Source organism: Bemisia tabaci, chromosome 10 (assembly GCF_918797505.1).
Source record: "Bemisia tabaci chromosome 10, PGI_BMITA_v3".
NCBI lineage: Eukaryota > Metazoa > Arthropoda > Insecta > Hemiptera > Aleyrodidae > Bemisia > Bemisia tabaci.
The window spans coordinates 11,511,462-11,534,855 of NC_092802.1; the positions used below are offsets into that span (position 1 = coordinate 11,511,462).

At 38.6% G+C, this 23,394-nt stretch overlaps 2 protein-coding genes across 3 annotated transcripts; one reads left to right on the forward strand and one right to left on the reverse strand.

Annotated features, from left to right (window-relative positions):
- Positions 1–3,760: 3,760 nt before the first annotated feature.
- Mos (proto-oncogene serine/threonine-protein kinase mos) lies at positions 3,761–20,639 on the forward strand. 2 transcript variants are annotated; one of them, XM_072305397.1, is made up of 6 exons: positions 3,762–3,984; positions 7,980–8,287; positions 10,536–10,770; positions 11,471–11,645; positions 13,146–13,295; positions 20,322–20,639. In XM_072305397.1, exons 1-6 carry the CDS (start codon positions 3,860–3,862, stop codon positions 20,481–20,483), a joined length of 1,155 nt encoding a protein of 384 aa, XP_072161498.1. In that variant the 5' UTR covers positions 3,762–3,859; the 3' UTR covers positions 20,484–20,639. The 2 variants fall into 2 exon arrangements, with proteins under 2 accessions (XP_018918072.2, XP_072161498.1); XM_019062527.2 differs by lacking the exon at positions 13,146–13,295 and having other exon boundaries at positions 3,761–3,984.
- On the reverse strand, positions 20,590–23,394 carry LOC109044697 (U6 snRNA-associated Sm-like protein LSm5). Its single transcript, XM_019062528.2, has 3 exons — positions 23,210–23,394; positions 21,936–22,132; positions 20,590–20,782 (listed from the first exon to the last, which is right to left on the reverse strand). The coding sequence occupies exons 1-3, from the start codon at positions 23,253–23,255 to the stop codon at positions 20,753–20,755; spliced, it is 273 nt and encodes a 90-aa protein (XP_018918073.1). The 5' UTR covers positions 23,256–23,394; the 3' UTR covers positions 20,590–20,752.

Genomic DNA, 23,394 nt, shown 5'->3' on the forward strand with positions numbered 1-23,394 from the left:
AAATTTCCTCTGATAAAATGTTTATTTTGGAGGAAAATTGTGAATACTTTTCTTTGAACTTTTCAGACACTTTAGATCAAACTATAAACAAAATTATCTGAGAAAATGGGCAGAAAAATATTCAAAAATTTTCCTGAAAACGAGTGATTTGTCAGAGGAAATTTGGCAACGTCTGAAGGTTCATACGGCGTTTTCCCTTAACACGGCAGTATTGTGGACCTGAAAAAATCCTACCGAGAGGAATTCGTACTATCGGATGAGAAATAAATGACCCTTAACAAAAAGTGTGTGATATTCGGCAAATATATCAAGGATATTTAGAACTCATTTTATACGTTGAATTTTAGAAAACAACTGTCTCGTTTGTATTAATATTGTGCTGGTTATATGCGATAAATTAAAGATCAGTATACACTCACCGCAGTCACATCTCGAATACACATGAGAAAAGGAAGCACCCACAATAAATGCAAAATACACCACAGCTGAATCATTTTTGGACAAAATACATGATCCAGTAATATAATTGTAAATTGTTTTGAGTAAAGGATCATCTGCTGTCGGCAAATCGAAACTAGAGGGCACAGAAGGAAGTTACCTGAACGCTGCTTTTATACCCTTGCCTTATATATCTCTTGTTTTCCTCAATTATCAGTCACGATTCTATTTCGGTTCGGTCGCATATGACGCATGAAACAATTAATAACGCAAAAGTTCGTTTTTTCTTTGAAAGTAAGAACGAGCTTCAGTCAAATCGGACGATACTAACCCGTGCCGACAGAGCCATCATTTTTATATGGGATTATAATTGAAAAACAACTTTTTTCAGAAAAATCCATTTCCCGGAAAATTTGTAATTTCTAGAAAAGTTCTAATGTCATATTCGACTTTAGCAGAAAAAATGGAGTGGGAAATGCTGTATTGAACACCTCAAAAAAAATATTTTACCCCTCGTCATAGTAGTGAAACAACTAAAACATCTAGAAAACACTGAAAAAGGGTAAAATGACGGTGATACATCTCAAATAATTACGTAGATCTGCATCCGAAGACAAAGACCCACGTATGGTACGTGTTTTACATATAATTTTTCACGCTGAGTCCAATGCTATCATTTGTCTTTATTCCATCAGGAATTTCCGGCAAATCGATTTTCTTATATAAAAAGAGGGTTTTTCGGGGAAAACTCAATTTTTAGGAGATAAATCTCAACGTGTGATAGAGGTTTGTGATGTGCACTTTCACGTTGAGTCCGAAAATGCCATCCATTTTCCTGTATTTCATCAGGATTTTCCGGAAAATCGATTTTCTTGTAAAACAGAGGGTTTTCTGTGAAAACTAAATTTTCAGGGAACATACCTCAACATATGACGGATGTTTTTTTTGTGTTATATAACGCTGAAAGTGAAGAAAATGACTAGCTCCCATACTTTTTCAGGCATTCGGCCGCTGAGTTAAGAAATGACTTGTTTTTTCGCCGAAATTCACAAGTTATCCATGGTACCGAGTTTTCCCTGGGAAATCCTCTTTTTTCCGGGAAAAATTTAGCTCCTCAGAAACTCCTAATGGGGTAGAGAGAAACGGTTATCATTTTCGAATTCAACGTTAAAAAACACATCTAAAACATCTATTACAAGTCAAGCTCCTCCACTGGTATCTTGGCAAACTTTGGGGACTTCAACATTCACCTGTTGACCTCACCTACTTGGTTGATGGTTAACAATTAACCTGTTAGCAGTTTCATTTTGGAAACAAACCGAAGTTTAAAAAACTTGTATGCCTCTTGACGTCATTCGAAGCTCATCATCCACCATGTAGGTAGGTCAACAGCCGAAAAAAGAGTGATGACTGTTGTTACCTTATGGAAGTGTTGAATTCCCGAAGGTAAAAGCTTCAACCGGTCGCCAAGAGGCCAGTGGAGGGTCTCTTGTCTCTGTAGCTGCGACACCTGGGGCCGAATTTTTTCGGTCCTTCCACCGTACTTCAATTTACTTAGGACGGGTCTCGACTGCACTTAAGTCCGGCTTAGCACTTCTGATTGGCCGGTGGTGCGGTTTGAACTCATCGATGGCAGTTGCACTCCGTGTGAAAAAGCCGAAAAAATTCGGACCCTGGTCGCCACACCGCCGCATTGGGGAAAAACGTCGGATGAACCCTCAGACATCGCCAAATTTCTTTAGATCAAAGTTGAATTTTCAGGGAAATTTGTGAATATTTTCCTTTCAATTGTTCAGGGAATTTCATTCAAAATCAGATCTAAAATATTTGAAAATTTCAAGAGAAAATATGTACAGGTCTCCTTAAAAATTAAAATTTTATAACTCTCCAATGTTTATACACCATCTTTCCTTGACATGGCAGAACATCCTGTCCTCCCAAAACACTCTCTCGGAAAGCAATAAAACTCACGCAAAAAAAAGGGTTGCACACATTATTTTCTCCTTTTTTCTCTTTTCCCCTTTTTTTCTTTTTTTAAAAAAATTAATCTATTCTCACGCAAAAAATCCAATCAAGTCAGTCGTGGGTTGTCGCTGAAGATGAGGGTGGAACCCTCGAAACGCGTTCAATTTTAATGGAGGAGTTGGCGGTTGTTTACTTCCAATTTGCAAGCGCCAACGACGAATTTGGGCCTCTGCACGAAGTGAAGTTTCGCTACTATCCACCTTGAAAACATCCGTCTCATGATCGTACCATAAAAAAGCAACTTATCAGTTATGATTCGCGACTGATTTCTAAGTGGCTAAAAATTAATGTGTTACAAGGTTTGAAAGTATTTAAAAACTTACAAATGAGCTTGTGTTCTTGCTTTTGCGAGAGCCTGATGTTTTCATGTGGATAGTAGTGACGCGAAAACACTTGCAAACCGAAAATGAACAACCGTCAACTAAGCTGACGACACTTCTGAAATAAAAAGTGCAAATGAGTCCCATTATTATTTTTCATATTTAAACGTGTGCTGACTTCATAAGTGTTTCGAAGCAAAAAGTCAATTGCACGGTATTTTGAGCACGGTATTTTTGGTTGACACAACACAATGTGACTTCAAGCTGAATTGCAAATATGAAAAATATGAAAAATTTGCCCAAAAAATGGACTTACAGATTTTTTTTTTTTTTTTGACTTGCGAAACGTTACAAGGCACTTACAAAACATTGGCGTTGTCGGAATTTTTTTACCGGAAAGTGGGGGGGGGGGGCTGAGGCTGACCTCAAAATTTTGGGAAGCCGTATCCCCCCTGAAAATTGAGTTACAAAATTTATTTGTGGACTTACAAAACGTGACAAAACACAAAACGTTGGCGTTGTCAGAATTTATCGATCGCAAGGTTGGGGGGCTATCATTTCTTCAGCCCCCCCCCCCCAATCAAGTTAAATCCATATGAACCGTTTGGAAAGACTTAAAAAAACTTTTTTGACTTACAGAACACTTGCAAAACGATGACATATTTTTCATATTTTTTTTTGTGGAAGTGGGGGGGGGGAGAGCTGGTGAAATGGAACTTATCTTCAGAGAAGTCGAATTTTCAAATTTTCGAGTCTTTGATTTTCAATGTCCAAGTTTTTTTTACCGGCGGGAGGCGGCTCTCCGAGAACCCAGAGCGTCCTTTTAGGACGAAGCTGCGTAGTGGTCAGGGGTTTACCCCCTGGTTATTTTTATAACATGTCCCATTTGGCAGCAAGGCGCACTACTCTCGCATTAGAGATATGAACATACAGATACCCCTCCTGTCTGCTCGATTTCGTACTCTCGGCTGTATTTACAATCAGGGCAATCAGTGATCTGTCGAAGCTGATAGCGCATCGGTTGCAGCTATGATCGTGCCATCCATCCGCGAAGTTGGTAGCTTTAACCTACAAAAATGTGCTCGGAAATATCTTCATTTATATCGCCACGATTATTGCGGTGCGGAACAAACAGTGTCTCTAAAATTTCTTTTCGTTGCAAGTTGACGTCCAACTATTCTAATCTCACAGCGACGGTCAGGTAATTACAAAGTAATTTTTTCAAGGAATGCTCGTTGAATCGAAAAAACGTTGCGGATCTTTGATGTCTCAATGCCAATGATGCTGGAGATAGATTTGGAGAAGAGTGTGGGCTCTGAGAAATATAGGCAGTGCTGAGACTCAGTTAAGAGTAGGCTGTGTCACAAATGCTCGTCATTTTGCGATAAGGAACTAAAATTTCTTACCCATTCGTAAAAGCACTTATCTGCGTAGAGAAATTAATGGGACATACGCTGTTTCCAAAATGAGCCAAGCATTGAAGTTCCTGATTGCAAAATATAGTCCAAGCAGCGCAATGCATCGAAAATATTGAAATAATTTTGCAATACCTACAGTGCAATGTGATTGCAACTCCTTTACCATGAAATTGCAATATCTTTACATCATTTGATCAATAAATGTCGATTTTCAAAGATCATTAAAATTATTTTTATGTCCGAGAAAGGTAGGAAATTTCCAATGGAAATAAGAAAAGCAACGTATATTAATTTCATCTGTGGTAAATTTCAATAAAAGGAAAAAATTGCGCTTCATTAGTTTTCCTATGCACTTAAGTGTTTTTATAAATGAGCCAGATATTGTAGTTCTTAATTGTAGATTGCAGTTCAATTAATTGCAATTTGTGCTACTTGGATGCTAGGTGAAGTACTTCAGAGGAAGTATGGTCTTTGGTCCCATGAAGACCCTCAAGAAAAAAAAATTGTCTCAACTTTGGGTGGGAACTTGGAGAATGAGGAAAACTTTGGGTGGGAACTTGGAGAATGAGGAAAAATATATCCTTGCCTATATTTAGAAAATGTCCCGTGCAACTACACTGCCGTGCTAAGGAAAAATGCCGTATGAACATTCGAGAGTTGCCAAATTGCCCCGGATAAAACATGTATTTTTGAGAACGATTATGCGTATTTTTCCTTGAAATTTTCAAAAATTTTAGACGAAATCGCGCACAAAATTGTCTGAAAAAATTGAAGAGAAAAATTCACGATTTTCCAAGTAAATTAAGGTTTTATTGAAGGAAATTTGGCAACGACTGAAGGTTCATACGGCGTTCTTCCTTAGCACGGCAGAATAGACGAACTAACGATAACCCACGAGAGACCTTGTAGTTTTTCTTATCATTTTCCCCTTCGTCTATCTCAACCATCCGTTTCAATCAAAATTTTTGCACGATTTTCTGTATATGAATCGTTAGGATCATAAACATCCGAGCGATTATTTTCAATCTTGTAGCAATTTTATCTCTACAAAATTGCGTGCATTTAATTAGAAATCTATTTCAATTTTTCATGATTTTTTGTCCGGTAACATTGAGGTAAATTGCTTTTGAGTACCAAATGGAAATGCAAAGTGAAATTGTGAGCAATTTCCTCATTTTCAGATTTTCCAACTTAAATCCTAAAATTTTTGATTGAGGTTATACGTTCTATTGTTTTGAACCAAACGATACATCGAACCACCATTAGCAATCAATCCAGTTAAAATGAGAAAGGCGTTTCCAGACACTATCAAAACTTAAATCTAAAATTGGCATTCAGATATTCATAAATCTAAATTGCTGAAAAAGACCTTCCTAGCAAGATAGATACTGTCTTGCTAAGGAAGAATGCCGTATAAACATTATAGAGTTGCCAAATTTTCTTCGATAAAACGTTTATTTCTGTGGCAAGTTATGAATATTTTTCCTTGAAATTTTCAGGAACCACAGGTGAAATTGCGATCAAAATAATCTGAAAAATTAGAAGGAAAATATTCATAAGTTTACTAGGAAATTCGTGTTTTATCAAAGGGAATTTGGCAATGGCTGAAGGTTCAGACGGCTTTTTGCCTTAGCACGGCAGCGGGCTGATTATTGAAATTGATAGACAAAGCTATAGACAAACAAGACATAGGAAGTATGGAGCGATCCCATTTTTTGAAACTGGTGGTCTTTAGAGACTAAAAGGTAAAATGATAGACTAATTGTCGGGTCTCTTGTCGGTTGCCGTAAGTTAGTCTATTACCCACCTCCTTTCTCCATTGCAACCACCCGCTTCCACCAATAGGATCCCTCCATACCCCTCTTGTCTTCTTTGTCTATAGCTTTGTCCATCAATTTCAATAAGCGGCCGGCACACGGAAAAAACGATACCTATAGTGCTGAGCACTAACTGTTTCGATCAAATGGAGTCAGCTAGCATGACAGTGGGGCTAAGCCCTAAAGGTAATGTAGCATCGCGTCCATGATATTGGACTCCACGATATATGTACATACATATAAGTCGCTTTACAGCACTCCCTCGCGCTCTACGACTCCTAACCTCCACTGCTCTCTTTCAAACCACAAATCTTGGGGGATTGAGCACCTTAACATTTCCGCTTCAATCCCTTCCCTCCAACCTTTCATTGGGCGCCCTCTGCGTCTTCTCCCAGGAGGAACCCAGTCAAGGACCTTCTTCGGCAACCTGTCTCCTGCCATTCTCTGGACATGACCATACCAAATTAGTTGTTTTGTTATAATGTCATGCACGATGGTCTGCCTGGCATCCATGATCTCCCGTACCGTCTCATTCCTGACGCGATCCTTTCCGGAAATACCAGCGGATCTACGCCAGAAGTCCATCTCCGTTGCCTCTAAAACCTCCCGGGTCCGCTGTTTCATCGGCCATACTTCACACCCGTAGGTTACTATGCTCTTGACAATCGCGGTGTAGATCCTTCTTTTGTTCTCTTTGGAGATCCTTTGGTCCCAAAGGACTCCATTTAACATAGCGATTGCCCTCCTACCCAGCATATTCCTCTTCTTGGTGGCCTGGTCCAATCTTCCATCCTGGGTTAAAAACACTCCTAAATATTTGTAAATATCGCAGCTTCCAATTTGCCGCCCATCCTCTAATCCTATACTTTGCTGATTCCCGCCAACGGTCAACTTCTCGGTCGGAATGTCAGCAAAACTCCATGATCACCTATATAATGTTCGGTTCCTCATCACGTCCAAGATTTGGGACTCCATGCTCACTTTAATGAGGGATAATTTTTTAGAAAAATCGGAGTGAGCATAGCGTCCAAAATTGTGGGATGCAGGTATTCTTTGACAACAAACGAGCATATGGTCCACAAATTTACTGAGACAATTTTTGTGAAATAAAGACGAAAAAAAGATTTTTTTAAAAAAAAATTTGCATTGGTTAGGTTAGGTTAGGTTGGGTTAGGTTAGGTTAGTTCAAATTAGAGTAGATAAGAGAAGTATACGATTTTCTATCGTGATGAACTTTAAAACTAAGAAACGTCTACTTGCTATTGGACTCCATGCTCAAGCAAAGAAGTGAAAAGTTCAGCGACGAGTATGGAGTCCAAGATCTTGGACGAGTTGAGCAAGCAAATATATCGGGGTGAGCATGGAGTCCAATATCATGGACGTGATGCTACATAATCGCTGTAAGACTTTAGGGTCCAGCCCTACAGACTGTGGGTCTCAGCAGCACTGCCATATCAGCTGGCTCAATTTGATCTAAACAGTTAGTGTTCAGCACTATATCGTTTTCTCCGTGCACACTGAAAGAAAAACCTCGGTGTATTTACTAAGAAAAGGGTAAAATTACCAAGAATTTTATATTTGATCCCAGTTTTTTCTTGGTAAAAATACTATTATGGAATTGGTAATTTTACCGAGAAATCCCGGTAAAATTATTGACTTACTCGGTAATTTTACTGTACCGCGGTAAATTGCTAATATTTTTTATCGACTGTGGTAGAATTACTGAGATAAAATGGCAATGTTACCGGGAATTGATTACCAATAAAAGTGGTATTCTTACCTGAGAAAAACAGTAATAATACCGGTTTTCAGGTAAGCTTACCAGTCTATCTTGGTAAAATTACCAAGAATTGGTAAAAAAAGTGAGATGGTAAAAGTACCAACGGACCTTCGTAAAAACGCCGAGAATGTTTTTTCAGTGCAGGATAAGTCAGGGTAACTATTTCCGCACAATCTTTCAGGTCCATTTGCACACCTCCAAGGGTTCAGTCAACTTGGAAGTGGAGGTCCTTGCCTCGATGCCTCATAGAAGATAACCCCAAGGATGAGGCGGGATCTCCGGATGCGAGACACAGAGGCAGCGACGAAGATATCCTATCCTGCAGGGATGGAGGTGACCAGGGACCACAACGCCCCGGCCGATCGCGACTCCCCTCTGTGGACACACCCTTGCGCAAACCGTGGCTCGATGATGGCGTCCCGGCGTCCGCGGTCACCTCCGTCGTCGGCAAAGGCGCCTTCGGCACCGTCGTAAAGGCCCTTTACAAAGGTAAAGACATGTAACACGGTGGGACTAGAGTCCCTTTGTACTGAGAGTCAAGACGATGTGAATCCATTTCTGATCGGTTCCCGTATTTTAGGCCTCCACAGTGTCACAAACGGGAATAAAGATTACATTTTCACCGATTACAAAGATTATAATCTGGAATGGACCAGGGAATTATGCGTTCGGCAAGGAACAAACGGAATGAGAGAAGGAACGGAGAGAGGAATTTGAGAATGAGCCGATCAAAGATTACGAAAAACGTTCAATTTCTGTAATCTTTATTCCCGTTTGTGACTCCATGGGGGGTGTTGTCTTGACTCTCAGTATAAAGGGACTCTAAGGAAGAACGCCGTATGTACATCCGGGAGTTGCCAAATGTCCCTTGATAGATCATGTGTTTTTAACGACAATCATGCACATATTTCTTTGCACTGGAAAAACAACACATTGGATCTAGAGTCCAGACTCCAGACTCTTGAAAACATTGACAAGAAAAAGGACTCTTGATTCAATCAGATTTAAGCTTAAATCAAAAGGAAATCCACTCAAATTAAGAGGCTTGGTTCTTGATTTAAGATAGATTCTGATTGAATCAAGAGTATTTTTTCTTGTCGATGTTTTTAAGAGTCTGGACTCTAGATCCAATGTGTTTTTTTCCAGTGCAAAGAAAAATGTACATCCGAGAGTTGCCAAATGTCCCTTGATAGATCATGTGTTTTTAATAACAATCATGCACATTTTTCTTTGCACTGGAAAAAAAAAACACATTGGATCTAGAGTCCAGACTCTTGAAAACATTGACAAGAAAAAGGACTCTTGATTCAATCAGATTTAAGCTTAAATCAAAAGGAAATCCGCTCAAATTAAGAGGCTTGGTTCTTGATTTAAGCTTAAATCTGATTGAGTACTTTTTCTCGTCGATGTTTTTAGAGTCTGGACTCTAGATCCAATGTGTTTTTTTTTTCCAGTGTATTTATAGCGGTCCAGGCGTATGCTGAAGAGCCGTCTTTGTCGATTTAAAAGATTTTCACGCCCTTGTTTAATAAAACCAATTTGACCGGGCTCCTGCAATACACCTGAATCAAGTTTTGTTCGTTGGTTGGTGATTGAACATTTTTAATAGCGCGGGCGCCAAGATAATATTCGGAGACTTAAACGCAGGGTAAGAAAAAAGGGTGGAAAAGCGCCTTCAACTAATTCGAGCGATAAGTATTGAAACATGGTCGTAATGCGGGGTTGCATGGTTACTGCTTAGGGGATTTTCTTCTGCGAGCGTCGGAAAAATTAAAATTAATTTAAATTAGTTAAAATAAAATCGCTCAAATTAAGAGGCTATGGTTCTTGATTTATTTTAGATTCTGATTGAATCAAGAGTATTTTTTCTTGTCGATGTTTTTAAGAGTCTGGACTCTAGATCCAATGTGTTTTTTTTTCCAGTGTGAAATTTTCAGATATTTTATAGATTAAATTGCGTTCAAAAGTGTCTAAAAATTTGGGGGAAAAATATTTACAATTTTCTCAGTGAATTTGGTTTTTATCTAAGGAAACTTGGCAACGCCTGAAAGCTCATACGCCGTTCTTCTTTAGCGCAGCAGTATTCGTATTCCAAGCAGCACGAATTGCAACAAATCGCGACTACATTCACACTTTTGCAGTCTCATCGTCGATATAACACTCCGATGCAGTAGCAATAATTGGCACGTTCAATAAATTGGAATTTCAATAAGAAGTGTCCTTTCAATCAGTAGGCAACATATCGATAGTGAATCTGCAGAAATGCGTATCAAGGTTTGTAGTGTTGCAAACTTTCTGTCATACTTTATATTCTATGTAAACAAGCTACGAAACGGCATTTCTTGAATATTTCGGTGATTTTATCTTCAGTGTTAAAACGTCAGTTAAAACTTCTGTTTGGTCACAATCAGAATAAAAATATGCGATACATGATAAATTGATGGACAAATAGTGATTGATCAGTATGAAGCTCAAAATAAAACTGCCAGGGATCCGACTCGTTACGGTAAAATTGCTGGTGTTTGTCTTACTGTTGCGTTTAAGTCCTCTGGCAATTACTTAGCGACCAAGCAGTGGCGCGGCGATTCTTGAAAGTTGGCAATTTTTTTCACCCTTCATTTAAATGTAAAACAATCAAATCTTGGCGAGGCAGCTTATGGACACACTGAACGATTTCCCCTCCATACTCTAAGCATACTTTAAGTAAATACAGTGATCTATGTTCACCTTTTTGTAGGGCAAGAAGTAGCCGTGAAAGTTGTGAGAAAGCACAGGCGAGCATCGCTCAAGTCTCTGGATAACGAAGAGAACGCTCTCTCGCTAAATCACCCAAATGTAGTCAGTATTTGTCGGGTGGTGAACGAGGATCGTCATGACTTCGGACTAGTGCTCATGGAAATATGCCCCAACTTAACCCTCCAAAAAATTATTGATGACCCCTCCTTCACGATACGTCCGGAAACGAGACTCAGGTAACCAATTGACTACGAATATTGAGGCTCTAGTATAAAGAGTTGACACGGTAAACAATTAGAAAAAAATTGAATGTTGCTTTAGCGTTTACTTTAGCGTTTATAGTAGCTTGTATAGTAATATGGGAATGATAAACAAAAACCCATTTCTATCATGAACCTCCAAAGCTCATTTTCCACGTTAGGATGTAGTTTCATTGTTTCTTTCAATTTTTTGCTAATGAGAACAATTAGATAAAACGCAATTTTATCATTTGTGAATCTTGCAGTTTTTTAATTTGTTCTCTCTAGCAGGACTTCCAGAGATGTACGCTTCATTTCTTACGAACATCCGTAAACTCTCTGAACGGTTTGTGCAATTTTTACTTGTGAATTAAAAATAATTTGTCCTTTTTCTTTTTCTCTGGCTTTCAAGGGATTGATAACGTTTGATCTTCATTCAAACCGCGACGGTTTATTTTTCTTTCTCGTGAATGATCTCAAAAATGCATCCGTTTCAGTGGCGAGGCATGAATGATCGATTATCGATATTTCCCCATTTAAAGCTATGGAAATGAATAGATTATTAAGGTGTTCGTTGCGGACACCCTTTTATCGATACTTTTCCATAGGTTTAAATGGCAGATCAATCGATACATCGCAAAGCACGCCACGCCACTGTTCCTTTTTAATTTTTAACATGATACCTCCCTTGTTTCAGATACTTGATCGACATCAGTGAAGCTTTATCGTATTGTCACAGGCAAGGGATTATCCACTTGGACGTGAAACCTCGTAACGTCCTCGTCCTTTTAAAATCGAATCGATCGAAGTTGTGTGATTTTGGAATGTCAAGAAAAATCGACTCAAAGTTTGACTCGAACTCGGAATATTTCGTAAGTTCCCATTCTGTTTTTATCAGTGGCGATTGTTGAAAGTTGGCAACACTGTTTTTTCTCCATTTTAATGTATGTAAAACAATCGATTATTGGTGAGACACCTGACACCGTCGACACGCTTCATCGGAAAATTATCTGAAACCGCAATTCACTTTCTAATCTGAGCTGATTTTCATTGACTTGAGCTGAATTCGCTTTTTTGGGGGATTAGGCAGGTCCCGTGAGGCATAAACGTGTGCGGCTAAAAGTCTGATTTGTGTAATAAAGCACAACTTTTCAACATAATTTCATGTGGTTAGCACAAATATTTTTCTGAGTACTCTTTTTTATACTTCAATGCAGCCACATTCGCAACAGTTGTAATGCGGTGTACTTATTGCGAATCGCGTGTCTTGCGGATCGAATAGTGGCAAGCGAGGCAAAAAAGAGTTGCTGCTAAAGACCTAAAAATTTGTGCGCGGACATAACTGTTTTCATGTTTACATACGTATGATTAGCACAGTCCCCCCTCCCCAGTTTTTACAAGTCCCCCTCCTCCTCGCAGCTTTTCCGTATTCGTTTTTATATCGAGTCACACTCATTGCAAATCGTGTTTTTCGCCGATCAAAGCAGAGGCGGACCCAGTAATTTGGCAACTCCAGATTCCCTCCGTTAAATTCTATGTTAAAATCGATTCTTGTCGGAGTACTCGGCTCCTCCAAGAATGGAGATGTTGCATGTGTGAGGAATTTGCGATTTGACTGTTGATTCTTATGTAAAAGTTCGCGAGAAACACGATGGTGCACTGATTATTTCTGAAATCAACTCCCAAGCTCAAAAAAAACTCTCAAGTTAAGGCCAAAATGGAGAGGATATCCCATACGCTATCCTGAGAGTCCACCTCTACATCAAGACAAACTCTCCATGTAAAGATAGGGTGCAAATACATTAGCAGGGTTGCCGTGTTTTCAGTTTTGGAGTCCCCAAATAAAATGGCAGCCCTGTCAATGTATTTGCTCCCTATCTTTGCATGGAGAGTTTGTCTTGATGTAGACGTGGACTCTCGGGGTAGGGTGGGATATCCCCTCCATTTTGGCCTTAACTTGAGAGCTTTTTTGAGCTTGGGAGTTGATTTCAGAGAAAACCAATGGCACCATCGTGTTTCTTACGAACTTTTACATAAGAATCAACAGTCAAATCGCAAATTCCTCACACATGCAACATCTCCATTTATACATTTCCATAGGTTTAAATGGAGAAAAACAATGTTGCCAATTTGCTGGATCCGCCAATGGATGTGAGAAAATCAGTGCGATTTTCAGTTGGGAATGCTCTAGATTCTTCTGGTTCATCAACGCCCTGCCGCCACCCTTTCATGGGACATCCTCTTTTTTAGCCCTTTTCCATCGCCTTTTTTTAGATGGAACCCAATTCAAAACTTGTTTGGGCACCCTCTTCTTCGACATTTTTTGCACATGTCCGTATCATTCCAAATATTCGATCTTTAATTTTTTTTAGGGAACAGTGGCATACTCAGCACCTGAACTGTTCTGTCACCGGCGACCCACGATTAAATGTGACGTCTACTCCTACGGGATCCTGATGTGGCAGCTCCAGACAAGAGAGACACCGTACCACGGACTTGTCCAGGATGCCATCATTTATAAGGTAACTAACGAGCGAAATGCTAATCAGAACTCTACGTTGTGTCGATTTCAAATTCTGAGCTGATCAAATTGCCTAACCAGTCATCCGTAGGCGATCTTACCATTTTACTATTACCGAGTATCCATGCAGTTTAACACGAAGAAACCTATTCACACGAGGATCGGACAGAGGAGAGAGAGAATAACCTACCGTCACAATTTCGATGGCAGAAGTGCAAAACCGCATATCATTGTCGCGGAGTTTCAAAATTTCCACCCCTATTATATTTTTCCTGAGAGAAACACGCCAACTCTAGTAGCAATGGCTCTTGAAAAGAGTCCTACAAAAAGTTGTCCAAAAAATGTAAAAAACTTGTAAATTTTAAGAGTTCGTAAATTTTAAGTAAAAAAACTCTTAAAATACTCGTTTTAGGAAACCATTTTGGGGAATTCTTTTAAGTAAAAAAATCAAGTTATTTTAATTAAAAGAAAACTTAAAATTTACGTAAAAATCAATAAACTAAATCCTCAATTTTTATGGGCTGCAACTGTTCCTTTATACTTTCCTGTTCACCACTTTTTTCCCTCGTTTTTTTCCGCAGAAAATTGAAAAAAATACGTTCATTTTACTTAAATTTACGTAAAAAATTTACATAAAATTGTTCTCCAAATTTATGTAAAAAAAGCCGCAAAAGGGTTTCCTAATACGAATATTTCAAGAGTTTTTTACGTACTTTTCAAGTGACTTTAAAGTAAATTTTAAGAGATCTCTTAAAATTTACGAGTTTTTTTACAACTTTTCTTAACAGCCACTGCTACTAGGGAGCTGAAGATTCATACAGAATATTCCGTTTATGGAAGAAAATAATCAAGAGGATTTTTAAGAAATCACGTTGACTAATTTTCCAAAGAATAAATAAAGTACCTATGGCTCGAGGCCTATATCGCCACAAACAAAGATACGCGTTTTCACACTTTTAACATCGATGTACTTACAGATTGTTCTATGTTATGATTTATTTGTCTTATGACAGCGGCCGGGCCGGCCGTCTCCAATTCTGCGTGGAGTTATAAGGCCCAGGTGCGACTCATACGCGGGCATCAATAGACAAAGTGAAAATGAGGCGATCCTATTGGTTGTAACGGGTTATAGAACTAGACTAAGAGGTAATGGACTAATTACATGGTACCTCGTGCTCGCGGGTTGTCGTTAGCTAGTCTATTACTTACCTCCTTTGTCAATGGACCACTAGACAAGGTACGAATTTAAGTAATCTGATACATGTCTCTTTACCAGAATTTTACGTAAAACACGATTCTTACAACGAAAATTACTGAAACCAACTTTTAACGGAGATATTAACATTTTTTTTTTAACACATTGGTCACGAGGAATTTGAACTGTCCGCTCACAAGAAACTCGAAGCTCTACATGAGTCAAATCGCGCACTACAACGGTTTCAGCAAGCCTCACAATCGAGCAATGTTCATTTCCCACCATGGGTTGTTCAAACTATAAGCAATTTGCTATAGCTGAGCCAAAACGTTAAGATCAAGGTCGCCAGATTTTTATATCGCAGCCCACATAGCACAGAATATTGATATAATACTACAATAGTACTGACACGTCAGTAGTGTCAGTATTTATAAAATGCTGATGTATCCTGATTTAATATTATATCAAGACTATGCCAGTATTTATTAGTTACTGATTTGGAGCTGTCAAAATATTGTTACAGTATTGGCCGAAAAGGTTGATTTCATATGGAAATCAGGGTTATGACAAGGTCATCTGAACACTGCAGGACACCGACAATATGTATGCATTACTACCTTAACACATGACACGTCTGTACACTCAGCGCACTCTGTCAAGTAGATATGAAAGTTCAGACGATGACCGTCATTTTCGTAGTACTACACATGTATTACATTTGAAACATGAATTACCAAGTATACAAGTATTGAATATTATAAACCACTTACTTGATGTCCTGCGACGTTTAGTAGCGTAAAATACCCGGACGCCCTCAGGTGGATTTGAACCCGAACCGTGTAATTCCTAGCCCAGTATTCTGCCGTTGAGCCACAGGGAGCTAATGGTGTTTCGGGTTAAAAATCACGCCTGTTAAGGCTGTTATAGCATGCATAGCATCAGTGCGCGGCTCGACTTTCATCATAACTTTGATTAACACCGTGTTTTCTTAGGCTTCTTTTTCTTCCTATATTTTTTTTTTTTCATTTTTTCGTGTTAATTTCTCTCTGTGTTATTTTTTTTTTTTTTTACCTCGTCAGCATTGACTCAATACTGTTGTTTGATATATTGAAGGTATCAGTGTTATATTCATGCTGACGCGGTATACCTTTTAACCGACAATCTTAATATCATACTGCATTAGTGTTGGTGATATCATGTCAACATCCAACAATATGTATCAGTATTGACATAAGATTCTGTGCTATGTGGGAGAGACTGTCATGATAACGTTTAGCGCTCGATGTGAATCACGTAGAGCATTGAGTTTTCATGAGCGGGTGGTTTGAATTCACGCATTAAGAATCATTAAATATCTTCGTAAGGTATTGATTTCGGTAATTTTCGTTGAGCGCATCGTGTTCTGCGTGAAATGTTGGTTAAGAAACATGTATCAGAATGCTGAAATTCGTACCTTGTCTAGCGGTCCACTATGGGATTGCTTCATTTTCTATTGTCCTCTTTGGCTATAGCTTTGTCCATCGATTTCAATGATCAGCTATAACAAACCCCTCATTTCCCCAAAACTTAATACGTTGGCGGTCAACTCAATCCAGTTGCGTTTTGAGATACTTGTTACAATGCGTTATCCATATCGCACAGGCAAAATTCCGCGATACCACTATTCGAGCTCCAATGTGTTGCGGAGTATCATCCTCATTTGAAGGCGTTTTGAAAAACAGACGAACGGAACATCGTTCTTCCTCATCACATAGGTGTTACGCGATTGGGTCGAGATTGCATTAATCAGCCTGCTGAGTTGTAGTCAGATTTGACTCAATTTACTAGTCACTTGAGTTGACGTATCTTTTATCCAAGAAAAACTAAAAACAAGAGTTAATTCGGCTAAAATTTTAAAAATAGTGACAGAACAGTACCTTTCAGCCATCCTTGGTTCATTTTCAGTCTGAGAAAAATTAAACAAATAGAAAAAGTTGAGTGGCGGCCTGATCCTAGTTGTTATCCCGCAACCACACTGCTTGTCAGAAAAAAAGTTGCTGATCAACTGTTAATTACTTTTTCGAAGCTGAAAATGAACCTATGGCGCACATTGGAACGAGTCTTTGGAAAAAAGTCGGACATGTTGTTTTTGATAAAAAGCGTAAGATTTTACGTTTCTCTCGTTATATTTTTAATTTTAAGGGGTGCTTTTTACGGGTAATCTTACGAGAAAGCCGATGAAACGACTTTAGAAACATCAACATTTCATATTAACGAAGATATACAATTTTAAAGTTTTCAAATAATGTCCAACCTCTCCATTGACTCAATCCACTGTGTGACGGATCAGAACGTCCTACTTTTTCATTGATTTTTAAAATTTAAACTTCCTTTAAAAATGATGTCAATTAAGTGTTCTGTCGAGTTCCTATTTATGGACTATGTAATTTGCGCGTTTTTTTTTCATCTTTCCTACGTGATCAGAATATTCTTACCTTTAAAATGGGTCACTGGATAAGTTCTAAACAAGCAGAAGGTTAAAAATGGCGCAACTTCTTTAAGCAGGTTGTAAATTTAGGTGTGAATATGCAACAGTGGTGATTTTCGAGACATTTCTAGAGAGAGGCGTTACTTTCCTTTCCGTGCCAGCAAACGTTTGCCACAGAATAGAATCGATAGATCTGAGAGTGTTAATTGTTTTTCACTTCTGAACTGGTCATTTAGCCCATATTGCAGGCAATTTTAACGCCGGCACTTACACCTACTAATTCCCCCTCTACCTGGCACTGCGGGATCACTCACCATTTCACCATGCCCGGTGGAAGGCGCTGGGTAGATAATTATTTTAACTCTTGAGTGGGTTATATTGCCTATCCCACCGTTTGCGGGCGATTTTAAAATCTAAAGTTTGCCAATCATCGCGCGGCGCGCATTAGGTACTCACGATGGACACTAGCTAGGGTACGAAATCGAACACAACATAAACATATTATGCTTCACTATCGGAATTTCTCGTAATAAAGACTATGATGGACGCCTTGAAACTTTCCAAATTTGAAGCATGAATGAAAAAATAGGTTCTTGTATATATTGATTCACGTTCTCGTTCGTAAAAAAAAGAAAAAAAGAAGAAGAAGAGAAAAAAAACAGCCTGCTTGAGTTAAATTGACCTCGAAACTAATTTCAATGTTTTTTATGATGGAAGTAATTTTCAGTGCACTAATTTGTTTCGGGCGAGATTACATGTAGGTACCTCAAGTGCAGGGCTACCATAATTTCTTCATCTCCAAAGAGCCGTATGCAAAAACGACATTTTTCGCCCCCCACTAAAATTATTCAAACTTCGTCTGTCAGTTACTGATACTGGAGCGCTTCTTTCCCCAAATTTTCAGACCCCCAAAAATTTTTGGGGGGCGCTAGGGGGGGCGGAAGTCAAAAACCTGTGACCCTCGATATTTTCGAACGAAACAAGATATTGAGGCCCGGTTTGGACGAAAAATCGTCTAAAATTGCACATTTTAAGATTCTAAAGGTCAAAATCCAAATTAAATTTTTAACTTAACTTATGTGCTTTTTTCAGTTTTTGAGGAAAAACAATTTCTTTTTAAACAGATTAAACTAAAATTTCACATTTTTTGATTTGAACCAAAACCAGTTTTTTAAATTGTTCGTCTTTTTCCGCATCCAACGAGTGGTCGTATAAGCTGGGGAACCGAACGGTTCCGGAGTTATGATCGATTGAAATTTCCGCTCAACGCGCGCCGACCGATTTTCGCGCGCAAAAAAAGTCGGATTTGACTGTTATTAAATCAGATTTAATGTTCAAACTGAGCAAAATGCATTATAAAGGACTCTTGAGGGTCGCTGAGTCCAGAAATTACAGATACTTCCAAAAAAATTCACGTTTTTAAAATTACAGCTCCGTACAGGACCACTGAGCGGCCGGTCGGCGCTCAGTGGGCCTCTAAAATAGCGTACGGAGCTGTAATTTTAAAAACGTGAATTTTTTGGAAGTATCTGTAATTTCTGGATCAGCGACCTCAAGAGTCCTTTATAATGCATTTTGCTCAGTTTGAACATTAAATCTGATTTAATAACAGTCAAATCCGACTTTTTTGCGCGCGAAAATCGGTCGGCGCGCGTTGAGCGGAAATTTCAATCGATCATAAACTCCGGAACCGTTCGGTTCCCAGCTTATACGACCACTCGTTGGAATGCGGAAAAAAGACGAACAATTTAAAAACTGGTTTTGGTTCAAATCAAAAAATGTGAAAATTTTAGTTAAATTGTTTTAAAGAAATTGTTTTTCCTCAAAAACTGAAAAAAGCACTAAGTTAAGTTAAAAATTTAATTTTGGGATTTTGACCTTTAGAATCTTAAAATATGCAATTTTAGACGATTTTTCGTCCAAACCGGGCCTCAATCTTGTTTCGTTCGAAAGATATCGAGGGTCACAGGTTTTGACTTCCACCCCCCTAGCGCCCCCCAAAATTTTTTGGGGGTCTGAAAATTTGGGGAAGAAGCGCTCCAGTATCAGTAACTGACAGACGAAGTTTGAATAAGTTTTAGTGGGGGGGGCGAAAAATGTCGTTTTTGCATACGGCTCTTTCCCGACTTTTCCCTGACTCAATAGTTTTTTTAATTACCTGACTTTCCCTAATCTTCGAAAAAAATGTTTTTTTTAAAAAAAAAAACCACTAACTTTCGCTTATCTTTGGGTAAAATTTCTTTGTTTAGAGATCAAATTGTGGAAAAGGGCATCTAGTAGCTGGTTTTGAGATGGCAAGCCTCAAAAATGACCAGAAACGGTCAACAGTTGGAAGATCAGTGACATGTTATAGTAATTAGTAGATGTGTCAGAAATTTTCCGACTTTTCCCACGAATTCCTGACTCCTGACTTTTACCGGACGTCGCTTATTTCCTGATTTTCCAGACCACTGGCAACTCTGCGAGTGTGAGAAGAAGACACGGTTTCTTCGCGAGAGGGAAGTTGGAACCCGGCAGGGCGTGAACGATCGATTTTCGATATTTCCCCATTTGAAGCTGCGGAAAAAAATCGATTATCAAGGTGTTTATTGCGAACACCCTGATTGTCGATCCTTTTCCGTTTATTTAAATGGTAGACCAATCATGAATTGTAAAGCACGCCACACCACTGGTTTGAACTGTTTAAAATGCAAACAACAAATGCTACTATTTCTCACTTGTGTGTTACACTTTGGAGGTTATCGATTTGTCCAATGTGCCTGGTGTGAATTTTTTTTAGGAAAACGTGTGCTGTAGCCCTTAATTTTTTACACTATCTAATGTGGTTTACTTACCAGACAAATATTAAAATATGCCTGACAATGAGATATTTCACGGTAGTATCAAACCCCTTGTTAACAAGCAACAAAAAATAAAATTAACTTAATAACCTAAGCTCTTACTTGTTATCATCAATAGGAGATCAATACTTTTATAAAATTTTTCTTCATTCTATTTTTACTTTTTTGTCTCCGGGTTGACAAGGGAGTTGATACCAACCCGAATCTTCCCAGGCATTTTGGTGCTTGGTTCAGCCCAACTTGCCTTTTTTCTTGTGTTTGATTTTGTTCATTATAACTGTAATTCTGATTTTTTATTCGTTCTGGCTTTGAGATCCTGTCAGAATGGTGTGAAACCACCACCATTCTACCATGTTGGTACTTACAGGGTGGGATGGCTTTAAGGCCAAGGACAATAATTTTAGCCCCCCCCCCCCCCCCCCCCCCATTGTTTGATGACTTTGCATGCCATACATAGTGATTACCTACACTAGTAAGAAAAATTTATCTTCAACCATTAACTGCAAGTACTTGTTATCATTACAGGTGGTGTCTCAAGATTTAAGACCCCCTCCAAGGAATACAACCCAGTTCGATCTTGAGTACTCGAGCATCTATCAGAATTGTTGGTGTGCTCACCCTTCAAAACGGCCGACAATTAACTATATACTTTCAAAATTGAATGAAATTTTTCAACAATTCGAATAATAAATTAATATCATGTGTTTCTGAAGTTGGAAAGTTGATCGCTTGAAATAATGTTTCTGCGATTATAGGGTTATTGATTTTTAATTAGTTAGGAAATGAAACTGTATATTTTGTTCATAAAATTTTATTTAAAAATAAAAAAATTGGGTAACTTAATTTACAGTTTTTCATCTTACAGTACTTATCTCCTAGTTATTTACTGTACAAAAGCCATGTAACTGCATGAGGATGCTGTGTCCACCATTAGAAAATGTTGGAGATGCTGACAGTTATTCAGGAATGTCACCGCCAGGAACAAGCTGAAAGAAAAAAGAGAAAAGAGATTGAATATGTTTCAAAATGATGAACAAAATTGCACTGAATTGGAGGCAAGATTTATTTTATTTTTCTTGCAAGAGAGTTTTGCACATGTGTAAATTGGAAAAGTTCCTTTGTATTCTGGTATGGAATTTTTGAATAGACACAAAACTTGTCGCTACGGTTGAAAAATAAAATTTATACTTTCTTAAAATTTTATTTTATCTTTGAATTTTATTTAAAGCATTTTATTACCATATTTTATACGATGGCAGTGCTAATGTTTGAACAGATTTCAAGTTTCAAAATATTTCAGATCACCAATCTTTTTTATATGAAATTTCTTGATTTTCCTGACATGTAGATATCCTGAAATCAAGCCATCTAATCGACAAAAATTAGAGGATAGTATTGCATTGAAATAACCTTTGAATTCAGGTTATCCTATTCTATGCATCTCCTAATTGCAACAACACATTCTATCAAATTCTAGGAGCCTGTTGGAATTTGATGGAATGAGTTCTGATTGGTATACAGACTGAGTGCAAAAACCATAGAGTGCATAGAGTCGTAATGTACATGGGAGAACTGGCGCCATGTTCTGCTCACTGAGTTCCGAGTCCGGTGTGCGCCGAGCTGCGGTTACTTTTTCCTAATGTTCGATCCAAAATGGCAGTGTGGAATACATGGTAATTCCTATCTTCCTTCTTTACATCAGATGGCCGGGTACCCGTGTATCGATTACAATCGATTAAGTATCGAAAAATTGATCAGGCGTCACACAGGAGTCTCAGAATTGGGGACCTGGAAAATGCTTAAAAGTGGCGCCAGCTCTCTCACTTACACTACGACTCTATGTACACTATGGCAAAAACCAGGCGCCATTTGAGGAGAGGCAGACCGGGGGCGTTTTCCTGGCCCTGCGCTACGCTTTTGAGTCGAAACTGGAAAAACCGCTTGTCTGCCGTTTTTAAAGTAAGAAGCTGAGCCAAAAAAAACAATAAAAAAAAACATGTCATTTATTTTCCTGGCCATGCAATTACCTGAAATAACACCCCTGGAAACAATGAATTCAGTGGTCCAACAAGTCCTTTGGACTGCATTCTAAATTCAACTTTTATTGGCATGCACTTTTAAAAAATTGACTTTTCTTACCATTGTGATGTTGTTGCCATTAAGGAAAATTTGATCAAGTTTAGTTATCCTCCTTCCTTCTGGTGTAGCCTCGTACTCGGTGACATCTTCCAACAACATGTTGACAAAATCATCAAAACCTAAGAGCGTTCCGACAATTTCTTTATCATTTTTCATCACAATGTGTATTCTGGAACCAATGCATTTATCAACCAATTCTGCAAAAAGAAATTAGAAAGTAGGCATGAGGGTTTTTCATTAAGAAGCATTTAAAACTCTCTTGTAAGATGACCGACTGAGTGGACTGAATCCATAGATGATGAATAAACATTGCAGCAATTGAAAATATACCCTATAATAGTATAGATTCTAAGGATGGATCAATTAAAGTGTAATACATTGTATTGATTAAAACAGAATCTGTTACTCATAGCGGTGTCTTCAGATAAGTTGACATTTGTTTACTTTCGATTTGCAGGCACAGGCAACAATTTTGCGTCTCTGCACAAAGCGCTGTTCGCTACAATCCACCTAAAAGACATCCGTCTCATAATCGTATCATAAAAAAACTACTTATCAGTTATGATCTGCGACTTTTATGTGGTTGTGATTTCTGTGTCGCTAAATATTATAGTGTTACAAGGTTTCAAAGTATTAAAAATCCTATCCAAGCTTGGCTTCTCGCCTCTGCCAGATGAATGTTTTTACGTGGATAGTAGTTATGCGAAAGTGCCTGCAAATCAAAAGTAAACAAATGTCAACTTATCTGACGACACCTCTATTGAGATACAAGATCGTGCAGCTGAACGCTCACTTGAGGTGCGTTCACATGGCTTGCAGCACTGCTCCTCAGGCCGCCTGACGTGCAGTTTCCTGTGGAGTTCCACACGCCCTTCAGCAAACATGCTCCATGGTGAGGATAGAGGGGACTTTGGGAGAGGCTGGTCGAACAGTCCGCAGCGGCCAGTAAGGCTGCATACCAGGCAGCTTGACAAGCAGCTCAGCGTGCCGTGTGATCATGCCTAAATTAGGTTTTAATAAACAAGGGAGTGAGGAAAGCAGGGTTTCTCAGAATGTCATCAACGACAAATGACAAGAGATAGCCAGAGGTCCTAACTCACCATTGAAACTTTTCATTTCTGATCGAGTGAGTTGAGCTTCCGTTAACTTAAGTTTTATTTTACAAAGTTTTCGCTTTGTATTTTTGGTTAAACATTTTGATTCCTCTTCAGATGGTCGTGGACACAAAAGCGTCAGAATAGTTTCACCGTCAAATGTGCATGATGCTTACTCACCCAGAGGTAAAAGAGTCGATGGGTTGGCACTTAATGAGGTCGTCATGGTATCCTTGGCTCCTAAAGGGCACAAATACTTGGTAATAAAATAAAATGAATATGGATTAGCTAATTTTTCCAATAGTAAATTTGCTCGTTCTTTGCTTGCTCGTGCTCGTCACCTCGTCACTAATGTTTGTTTACGA